The sequence below is a fragment of the Sesamum indicum genome, linkage group LG3, assembly GCF_000512975.1.
Source record: "Sesamum indicum cultivar Zhongzhi No. 13 linkage group LG3, S_indicum_v1.0, whole genome shotgun sequence".
In the NCBI taxonomy this organism is placed as follows: Eukaryota; Viridiplantae; Streptophyta; class Magnoliopsida; order Lamiales; family Pedaliaceae; genus Sesamum; species Sesamum indicum.
In genome coordinates, this window is record NC_026147.1 from 10697067 (window position 1) to 10708394 (window position 11328).

Consider the following 11328-nt stretch of genomic DNA (forward strand, 5'->3'; position numbering starts at 1 on the left):
GATCCGAAACATATAAATTGCAGTTAATCCTTCTGTGGCTCAAGCTATTATTGCAAAAATCGGGGAAAGAGCAACACCCCAATTTTTTCCCCAATTTAATTGTGCCCTAGCTCCCTTCGAACGACGCCATCTCTAACTGGGGACTTCAATTTACCTCTAATTATAGACACGCCCTTGATCGCACGGTTCATATGTGCTTCCTCGATCGAACGGTCAGCTTTAATAGCGTTTTGATTGGAAAACACCAAAACACCGAAGAGGAAAGAAAAACCAACAAAGAAAAAAATGACGAAAGCCTCCCTTTGAATCAGAATAACTTTGAAACACACAGAGACACACATAAGCTACTTGTTCTAGGGTTTTTGTCTATCCCTTTTCTCCTCGCTCTATCGAATTGTTGCAGCGGTGTCGAATTGTCTATTCCCGAATCTCTGTGAGTTACACCTACTGCATCTTTCGTATTGGTTGGTTTTATTTATTTCAGGAGGGAAAAGAAGTGAATATTTCGTTAGTTGGATGATTGGGAGTGAATGTTGTAGCGAATATCTTGAACAGAATATCAATTGTCCCTTAGATTTTACTTTGCGGGTTTGTTGAAGATGTTGAGTGTTGGGAATTTCATTTTGTTGGTTTCCGTCGTAGTATTTGTGGGAATGAATTCTGTTGGTTATTTTCGCATTTCTCAGAGATGTCCTTTAAAAAGGAGAAATGTATGATTTTTGATTAGTTTGGCTTGGACTGATGGATGACTAATATGTCTTTCTGCCAATTAGACTGACTTTGATCGGGCGATGGTGGAACTCTAAGTCGATAGGACTGAACATGGGAGTTGGAAAATAACACATGTGATGATCCTGTGCCCTAATCCATCAAGAGTGAAGTGAAGCTGAGTTTCCTTTTTCTCCCTGTCAGAAGATAATACTTGGATATTAATTTAAGCTGCAAGAGAAAGTAGGTTCACTGTGAAGATTGACGGGACTTTGAACTTAAGATTTCTCAATTGAGTCCCACTTGGGAGTAAGCCCTTTCAAAATCTAACATTTTGCATTAAAAGGCTTATCATTGTCCTGTCTCTTGTCATTCTTGTTTTCTTAGTTATAATTTATCAGCAAACTTTGGGTGCTTTCTTTTCAGTGAAGTAATAGTATATTTTGTTTGAAGTCAGATCGGTTTACCTTTGTCACCTGTTCTCATTTCAGAGAGTTTCAAGGTGCAAATTTTCCTGATGTTGAGGATGCTGTGGGCATAGATATTTTTGGGTTATTGATCTGGTTTGGAGATGCATGGTCAAGGGAATTACACCACTCAGGTTGGGCGGGGTCCTTATGCACCCCCACCTGCCTTTCAGCAACACCCTGCCGCTCCTCCTCCTCCTCCCCCTACTTCCCATCATGGCCCACCTGTTCCACAACCACAAGTTATTCAACAAGGACGTCCATCGTTTCATTTTACACCAAGTATCCTTCCGTATCAGCAAGCCATGCCCGGTGTTCCTCACCAAGTTCCATCAGCTCCACTTGTATCAAGCGGAATGAGTTCTGCTCAATCTTACTTAACTCATTCCCAACATCCGCAAGCGCATGTAAGCACCCAAAGCTCTCATTCCCACCCAACATCTGAGCAAACTCTCCAGCCCTGGAGTCAAAATGTACGTCAACTTCCTCCAACAGCACCTATTCGGGGTCCAAGTGCATATCCACTGACATCTTCACAAGGACGTGCTCTGGAAAGAGGTCCACCAAATCAACCTGCATCTCATGCTCCCCCTCCCCAGCTGCCACCTTACTCATCCAGTTCTAGTTTTTTGATGTCTGATCCATTTGAATCCTCTGTGCTTACAATGCGGCAACATTGCCATCTACAACCGACAGGACCACTGCCACCTCCACCTCCACCTCCACTTCCACCTCCACCCTCTTCTCCTCCTGGAGTTCCACCTCATCCACCTTCTTCACCCCCATCAGATGTCCTCTCAAAGAATGGTGGAAGCTGCAGCTTGAAGGAGGAACCGTTAGATGGGGATAATTCGATGTTGGAATGTCTAGCTCCAGTGAAGCCTGTGGAAGATAGAAGTGTACCTCAAATTGAAGTGCTTTGTCAGCATACTGAGAAGAATGGAAATAAGGTGGAATTAGCAGATGCTGATGTCACTCATTCACCTGCTGATTCCGATATGGATATGGAAGGTTAGCCTAATAGTTCCTGCAGACACTTGTTAATGTGATTCTGAGGTGTAAGCATCTGAATTGACTTGCTTATTTCGATTTTTGGTCCTCTAAAACTTCATTTGTTTCAAAAGCAGCAGTACTTGTTTAAAATTTGAGATTGTGATATAAGAAATTCTTGTTGGAGGGCAGCCTGTTTTATTAGTAGGGCTCTGAGAATTTTCATTTTCTTTTCCCTTCTTCCTTGACATGATCTAATTGATTTGCATACATGCATGCCCTCGTACAAGCTCCTGATGCTGAGGACATCCCTCTTGAGCTTCGGATTTCTCTACATTTATGTGCTATGCTGGTAGCTGGCTAAGAAACTGCTCTATATGTTCTTCATGAATATCAAGAGATAATTCTACATTCTTGTAGATGAAAGTTCATAATTTTTATAATATAAGATTGGCTTAATATAATATTGTCCTCTAAAAGTGTCATTGAAATATTTCTTCAGAATACATTAGTGAAACATAATTTATTCTTCTACATTTATTTGCCCTGTGTAGTGCTATACATAAGAGCATAAGTTGTTTCCTCCTTGTTGTAGTATAATACATTACTAGATAATCTCTGCATAAATAATAGTAAAACTTTGTGTTGGTAAGTCTATTTTCGCTTGTTGGAAGTCGTCGGTATTGTGTGCCACAGTTCAATGCTAGAATAGACTTTGTTTTTTGCAAATTTTCCTGTCACTACCTATGGGGATGCTTTACATTTATTCTCCTTTTACTTAAAAAAATGATGTTTTTTCCCATTTAAGTGATATGCTGCAATGTAGAGGGAAAATTACTGTGAATATTCAGCTTGCTAAGTGTGGTTGCTTGTGAAGAGAATTGCCATGGATAGAGCTCATTTCTTGTTGTGTTCTTTTTAGTTTTTGTATCAAAAAGTTTTTTTTCCATAATTTATTAGCTATCGCAGCAGATTTTGGGCATATTTCTATGTTTCATTTTCTGGTTTTGCTTTTAAAGATCTATCCACTAGGTAAAAATGCTAAACCAGAGTTTATGGAGAAGAATCTGATAGAAGTGCGATAAGCTTTTTATTTTTGTACGGAAATTGAAAATGAAAAGAGTAAATTGAAATCAATTTCGAACTGTAATGCCTTTGAATCTATGTATTAGTTGTTCTTTCATCTTTATTATGTTATTGAGTGGTTTTTCTTCTAACTACAGTATGATTACAACCTGAAAATGTCTTGACAACCTTTTCTCATTCACAGAGTCAAGTGTTTGAGGAAATTGTTATACTTGTTCTTTGCATTTCTTATTCATCCTGCTTTTGTGATTCATAAGACATGGATAAGTTTCCTCTGTAAAGTATGGAGTTATTCCACTAGATGCACATGTGTGAAGCTAAATGTTATTTGCTATAATCAGCAAAATGTATATGTTTGTATGTGTTTTTACATTGTGTTCAAGTAAGGAACGCTAGTACGGTACTCCAATGGTATGCATTGTGAGTTTCTTGTCTGTGGTCGTTCTAGATGACATTACTCACCCTGATGAGGAGAAGAAGAACTGCTCATCTAACAATTCAAATGATGATCGCGTTTCAATTTCTCAAGAAGATTATGCCAAAGAGAAGCTACAAGCTTTGCAGCATGGTGGAGGGGATGGACTTCCTAAGGTTGCTCTAGATGATGAAGCTGCAGTATTGAAGGACCACATAAGAGGTACGAAACTAATTCTGCTGGTTTATCCCATCATAGAGTCCAACCTCTTTGCCTATAGTACTTGCTTTAGGCACTATCATGATTCATGAACACAGACCTGCTCTTTACTTTGTTGCTTCCCCAATTGTGCCTTGATCCGTGGAAAATGTATGTTTATATATGCATAAGCTGCTAAATTTTCTAATGCTCGGCCTTCTATTTCGTTGTTCTTTTTCCTGCAACCATTATCTTATCTTTTCTTTGTTTGAATTTTAATTTTTATTTTCACTGTATTGAGGTTCATGATGACTTCGTTACAATCATCATAGTCTTCAGATTATTGATGTGGTACATGGAAGTTTTTGATGCTTCTGCAGTTTGATGATTGCTGATGCTTAATGTAAAAAAAGACACTGGATGTTAAGCTTGTCTCTAATTCGATGGACACTCTTTTTGGAATAAAAGATATACCATGGTGTTCTTACTATACAAGAAGAATATGTGAATCTCATAGGCATCATATCAGAATGTGGAATTGATATAAGCAGAATAAAGAGAGAGACATTAACAATAAGTGCTATGATACAAGTACTTCCGATCCAATTGTACCCTCTACACAATATTAACAAAGCTAGTAACATCAACATATGGGTATGTTTAACTTGATTTCCATAAAGGACTAGTTCAGTGCCAGCTTATTTTTGTATTTGCAGAGTTACAAGTACGTGGGTTAAAAATATACAAGTAAATAGAGCTTAATATAGTGCTTCTCTTTTGGTGAGTTCTCCGATAAGATTGATAATGGAGAAAGAAGATTGAAAGAAATAGAGGGGAAGAAAACTGATAGAAAGAAAAAGTGTGTTTCTACAATCTTTAGGTGTGAGAAGTCAGATTGAGTTTCTTTAGCCGCCATATTTCTTAAAATTGTAAAAATAAGCTGCAGCCATGTTCTTATATGTATCGTACACGTCGTTTAAGGTGTCCAACACTTATTTTTTTTCCTTTCTTTCTTTTTTAATTTTGTGGACATGCAAATGCCAATGTTCGACACGTGTGTTTTACGTGTCCGACATTGCAATGGTGATTCTTCGAAGTTAAGAGACTAGCTTGACCCGGCTTGTCCGCAAGCTCAAACTGAGCTTTGGTGAAGTTGTCTCGATCGTGCACCTCTAGCCTAAAGTAGAAGCAATCAACACGAAAGCGCGGTATTGGTTTTCTTGGTTACAGGAAGAAAGATTATAAGAAATAAGGAATCTTGGACCAGGTGATGTGAATAGCAGTGGCAAGAGGCAGGGGTATTACTTTATGGTTTCTTGCTTTCACATTAACCTTCTTTTTAGTCTCTCATGGATAAAAATGTGAAGGAGGGGGCTCGGTAATTGGTTTTCTTGGTTATAACATCAATATCGACCATTGAGCTACCATCTATAATCAATCAGGATTTGGTAAACAAATTATGCAGTACATATAAACATCAAGTATCTTCTCTAAGGTGCCCCCACTCTGAAATATATTACATTGTGCTCTCTCCAGAACATCTGCACCTGACTGTGTGATTTAGTTTGGAATGCACCCACTTAATGGTCCATTAAGTTAAACATTTTGCCTCTAAAAAGAAAACCAGATCAGTAGGTCCTCTGAAACTTTTATTATCTGTCAGAAATTGACTTATTGGATTTTATATATTAGAGTTCTAGTGTACATTAAAATAAATCATGTGGCAGTTTTTCATGCTCTTTCTCTGATTGGCGCATATACTGCTGCATCTCATTTCTGTAATGCTGGTGGGCTATTTGCTGTGAATTTATCTGAATTCATGCCTAGCCTACCTGTTAGTTGATCGGTAATTTTATATCTTATATTGCCTTTAAGGCTGATATAATGAATTATTCTGTTTTGACACATTTCACCCTTAATATTATGTCTGCAGGCGTTGAAGTCCCTTCTGATGATGGAAATGGACAAACTAAGCAGTCTTTTGACGTCAGTGTAAAAGATTTTTCTTCCCAGCATGAAAACTTAAGCGGACAGAGTGTAGCAGTAGTTCAGGCACAAAATGGTTACGGGAAGCTTTCCAGTCAGCTTGTGGACGGTGCCAATGCGTTCAAACTCCTACAGGGCTATACTTCTGACAGTACTTCAGAAAATGAGGGTGATAATCTTCTTAGAGATGTTAGTCCTCCATGTATCAAAGATGGATCTCGAAATTTTGATGCTGAGAAGCGGTGTAATTTTGGTTCAGAATTCGGACTGGAGACATTATCGAAGTCCAACAAGCATATGCTCTCCAAGTCCATGATTGATTCACCAAAAGATGTCATGCAAGGTGATAAAACATCTCCTTTGACGCGGAAATTTGAGGAATTTTCGGATAAAAGCCATAGAGGTCAAGAATCTGTAAGCTTTGATATTGATACAGCACTTCAACAAAAAGATTCTTTGAGCAAATACGATGCTAATATGGGTCCTGAGGGTGCTAGTTTTCACAAGGCAGATATGAAGAATGATTCTGCTAAGGTGAATGTAGATGAGTTTGGAAGATTGGTTAGAGAAGGTGTTAGTGACAGTGACACAAGTGATTCACCCCGTTATAGACGGAGGCATGCTAAAAGAGCCAGAAAAAGGAGTAGAAGCCAAAGCAGAAGTCGATCTCCTCCTGGTAGGAGGAGGAGGAGAAGCCCATGGAAGAGAAAAGAGAGGCGTGACCGATCTCGCAGGTCTGAGTTAGACATTGGTGATAAATACTGTAATTTTTTCCTCTTCCTTTTAATGTTTTAAGTTTGGATGATGAGAATTTAACATCTTCAGTCATTCTCTTTCAGCTTGTCTCCAAATAGACGAAGAAGTAGGAGTAGGTCACCTGTTTTAAGGCGTGACCGTGATGTCACTGGTGATAAACTGAGATGGGATAAGGGTCAACTTCCAGAATGCTTTGACTTTCTCCGAGGCAAGTGTTATCGTGGTGCTACTTGTCGGTATTCACACCATGATGACAAGAGTGAGAGATTGAGATACCATAGGGGAAAACAGCAGTATCGGGATATGCTGCCTGCTGTACGGAGTCCTGATTTTCGTGAAGAGAGTAAGGTTCTCCCTGACAAAGAACCCAAGGATAACGTGCGCAAGATTTCTAAAGATTTGCCTGGCCTGAAGGAAGTAAAAGTTGCCAAAGAACTGCCAGTTGTTTCTACCACCCACTCTGATAAATTAAATTCTCTGGAATCTGCTTCTCTTCTAGTTGCTGATGTTGTAGCAAGTAATCTTTCAGGTCATTCTGCTCATGACACGCCCTCAGGCAAAGAGAATTCTTTCATTGCACAATCTCCAGCGCAGTATTGTGATAAGGTCCCGGAAATTGTTGATAAGCAAGGTAAACGGATGGATGATTCTTTAATCTCTGGATCACCTTCAGTTGTGCACGCAACAGCAGCCACATTAACCCATGTTCCTGCAGATAAACCTGATGGAAAACAAGGTCCTACTGGTCAACTGCACTTTGTTGGAAATCCTGTAACAAAACCTGATTGTGCTGAAGGAGTCCCATCTCAGTCTTTGAGTGAGTTGCCACAATCAATTGCTAATCATCCTTCCCACTTAGCCCCTCCTTTGCCTTCAGTCTCTCAAGTGATGAATACTCCTGCTGCTCAACCAATAATACAAGGTTACAACTTAGAGCCACCTACTTACTCAGCTTATCAAGCGCCAGTTGCTTACCAGCATTCTCATTCTTCTGGGTCATCAAACTATTTATCAAGCTCGGTTCTTCCACCTCCACTCCCACCACGTTCTTATTTGTCTTTTAATGTAACAACTAGAGAACACAACATTCCTTCAGAAAACATGCAAGAGTCTTTATTGCCTCCACGGGATGGTTTATCTTCTTATACATCTGTGAGAGGACAGCCAACTGAATTGCTTAATCATTCTCAGACTGCTCGGTATCAGACATATGATAGGACTCATGAGCCTGATCAAGTGCCACATGTCAATGACAATTTTGGATCAAGTAGTTTGCATTTGAGCAATCTAACGAGTCGACAGGGTGGTCCTCATATAATTGGAGAAGATTGCTTAACTGGACATCCAGTACAGGGCATGAATCCTTTACAGTCAGTTGGTCATGGTCAAACTAATTCCTTACTGATGCAGTCACCATCAAAGGGAATGCATAGTTCTCTCGGTGGCAATCTTCCTTCAGATAGTAACTCTTCTCACAGTCGTTCTTACTTCCAACAGGCAGCCTACGGTCGACAGTATTTTGTAGCTGGTAGTATCTCTGCAGAACTTGTTGAGCCTGCAAAGTTGAGTTCTTCCACGGCTAGAACCACTCCAGATTTTCCTGAGGGGAATCAGCCATCTTACATGCGCGACTCTGTGGGATCTAGAATTGTAAATCATTTCAATCCTTACGCATCTACATTTGATCTGCCGCTGAGCTCCAAATTCAGTTCAAATGCTTTGACCCAAGACAATGATGCAACCATCGGCACTAAATATGGTGCCCCATTTGGTTTGGGTTCAGTCTCCGTCGACGGGCACAAGACTGGAAGTGTTGGCTCTAAAAATATGTTTTCCTCATCGAGTTCTGGATTGCCAGCTGCGAGTATTTTGCCAAGGCTGGGTGGCAATCAGTATGATCCACTCTTTGATAGTATTGAGCCAGCTTCAAATTCATTCAGTAGAGCTGATTTTCTAAAACATGAAGCTGTTGGTGATTCTGATAATATGCCGAGATTCAGTGGATCAGGAAGGGTGTTAAATATGGAAGGTACCGGGCAGCATGAAGGAGGAACAGCAGCATCAACCAATGATTCTCTTGAAATTGAAGAATGTGGAGAAACAGCTGATGCGGAGATAGGTGCTGTCTTGAATGGAAGCTCTAGTAATCCTAATGATACAACTGACTTAAATGCAGGAGAAATAGAGATTGATCAGGTTAAGGCTTCTGGGAAGAAGAAGAAGGGCAAGGACTCGAGATCCATGAAACTCTTTAAGATTTCAATTGCTACTTTTGTGAAGGAGGTCCTAAAGCCATCATGGCGCCAGGGCAATATGAGCAAGGAGGCATTTAAGACCATAGTCAAGAAAACTGTTGATAAAGTATCTGGAGCTATGAAGAGTCACCATATACCCAGATCCCAGTCAAAAATAAATCACTATATTGATTCTTCCCGAGGAAAATTAACTAAGCTTGTTATGGTAAGGCTTCTTTTAATCAAGATTTGATGTTTGGCCTGTCGTTTACCTGTTTGAAGTTAAATTGTTAAGGATATTTAATATTTATACATTTTTTTCCTAAAATGTAGTGCACGAGTTGTAATGATAACATCTGCATTTACAGTTATTTTGTCTTGAACACGCCTGCATTAAAGGATCCACACTCCTTGGCATATTGTTTATTGTGGCTTATATAATGACTCTTCTTTTCCTCTCACTCTTTACAGGGTTATGTTGACAAGTACGTCAAGGTGTAAATCTGACTTGAGTGATGGATCTGCTGTCAAGGACTCAACTTAGATTTTCTGACTTCAAGATTCAGATGTTGAAAATGAATATGCTCTTTGGAAGCGTCATCTAAAGGAAATTTGATGGCTTCAGATTGACTAGCAGATCGAAGTGCATTTGTCAATAAATTACATCTCCAACAACGCCCAAGTAAAGCATAATGACAAATTTCAAACGGGTGATATATCAATGTAAATTAGCAGACGTTATGAGGGAGTTGCAAAACATATTCATTGTGCATTCCTATTGAGCTAGGTTTTCTCTGTTCTCGGTTATACTTTCTCCATATAACTTTCCTTTTATGGAGATATTTTGTTGAGTAATATATAGCGTCTATGCAGAATCTCAGTTTATAATTTAATGTCTAATATATTCCATCAACAATGTTTCAAATTGGATCTCTAACTGAAAATTTTCCATCTAGAGTTTCCAGGTTGTCCGATGCAAGACCTTATTGTATTTACAATACCCAACAGCTTCATAGATTGTTTATTTATTGAACTTTTTGCAATGCGAAGGCCTGCAAAATGTTGCACCCATACATAATCAAGGCAAAATCTTGATAGTGATGATCTTAGGTAATTTTCATTTTTGTCACCTTAGTGTATTTAAGATCTGATGCCCTTTGCTGAATCTTTCTTTCTGGTCAAATTATTAGGTTGATGATTGGGTGTAAGGATCAGAAACTAACGAAATTTCTGTTTGATACTGTTGACATGATGCATATTATTCTTAATGTCTACTGCAGGAAACACTTGCCTCAGTTGTTTTGAGGCGGCTTTGATAGAGTTAAAATTTTGGTCTTTGCTTGTAAATAAGTACCATATTTCCCACTGCTACTTGGACTCCAACCAGTCCCTCTTAAAAATGAGGCATATTCTGATACATATAGACCTCGACCAACACTTGCTACTTACTGACTGTTCTTAATTGCAGCATAAAACTTCTGTAATGTGCATTTGTCAAGGATTAGATTTTCCTGTTTGAAACGTAAGTAGTATCCGGAGATGGTGTATGTACAAGACTCTGATGATGGATGTAGCTCAGAGGTGGGCTCTTCAAGGTACAATTTCATACTTTCTAATATTTGATCCTGTTTATTTGGTAGGAGAGTTGAACAATTGCCAGGCATGTTGTTAAAAAACTGTGGCTTTTATCAGTTCTTGGATGTTCTCTTCCTGTCTTGATGGTTAGCTGATATTTTCTTTTTCCTTATCATACACATATCTTGTATCATTGAGATCTACTGGTGATAACGTCTTTGTTCATCTCTTTTCTTTTGGATAGTTAGTAAGTTTCTGTTCTGCAGGATCCTGTATATTGAGCAAAGTTAAAGAAGCAATAGAGGGATGGTGTAGATGTTTTTGCTGCACCCGGTAAAGCAAGTTAAAGAAGTTCCAGTGATTTCTAGCTCCGAAAAAATTGAGATTATAGACAAATGGAAGGAGCGACCATGCCAGTCTTTGCTCCCCAACTCGTCTCTGCTCGTATATTTGGGGGAATTATTTGGTTGCTTGGTATGGGAAAGACTTGTTTATTAGATTGAAGAAATGTGTTAAAGGAAGAAATTGCGAACTGATATAAATGCAAAGTTTCTTTTCTGTTCCAAGAATTGTTTGGCATGGATGAAACTGTTCTTTTCTCTTTTGTTGTCCTCCTTGCATTCATGAACAGAACCTTATTGTTATAATGTTATTGATGAGTTGAATTAGATGTTGTCAACACTAACAACATTTAAAGTTTTACAGGCCATTGGTGTATTAATTAATAGTATAGCCAACTTCTTGGGATGGGTTAGCTAATGCATTATCGCTTTTTATTGATTGAATTTATTTTACAATGGGTAACAACTAATATATGTCACCAGAGAAGGTAGCATATATATGAGTATACAAATGAATTGAGCAGCGCATAAATGGTCTACTACAGGAGCAAGGCTCATTATAGTAGTATCAT

General features: G+C 38.9%; 1 protein-coding gene across 4 annotated transcripts; it reads left to right on the forward strand.

The window, feature by feature from the left end:
• LOC105157993 (zinc finger CCCH domain-containing protein 55) lies at nucleotides 274–11083 on the forward strand. 4 transcript variants are annotated; one of them, XM_020692880.1, is made up of 9 exons: nucleotides 274–433; nucleotides 774–1017; nucleotides 1200–2186; nucleotides 3700–3888; nucleotides 5798–6584; nucleotides 6690–7237; nucleotides 7322–9066; nucleotides 9312–10435; nucleotides 10682–11083. In XM_020692880.1, the coding sequence occupies exons 3-8, from the start codon at nucleotides 1280–1282 to the stop codon at nucleotides 9339–9341; spliced, it is 4206 nt and encodes a 1401-aa protein (XP_020548539.1). In that variant the 5' UTR covers nucleotides 274–433; nucleotides 774–1017; nucleotides 1200–1279; the 3' UTR covers nucleotides 9342–10435; nucleotides 10682–11083. The 4 variants fall into 4 exon arrangements, with proteins under 4 accessions (XP_020548539.1, XP_020548537.1, XP_011072880.1 ...); XM_020692878.1 differs by having other exon boundaries at nucleotides 6690–9066; nucleotides 9312–11083; XM_011074578.2 differs by lacking the exon at nucleotides 10682–11083 and having other exon boundaries at nucleotides 774–951; nucleotides 6690–9066; nucleotides 9312–9753.

Excerpts from the sequence above, each read along its gene's own strand:
- LOC105157993 (XM_020692878.1), top strand. The coding sequence starts at position 1,280 with ATGCATGGTCAAGGGAATTACACCACTCAGGTTGGGCGGGGTCCTTAT. Across the intron at positions 6,585-6,689 it reads AGGCGTGACCGATCTCGCAG|CTTGTCTCCAAATAGACGAA; the intron begins GTCTGAGTTAGA and ends ATTCTCTTTCAG. Across the intron at positions 9,067-9,311 it reads AATTAACTAAGCTTGTTATG|GGTTATGTTGACAAGTACGT; the intron begins GTAAGGCTTCTT and ends CACTCTTTACAG.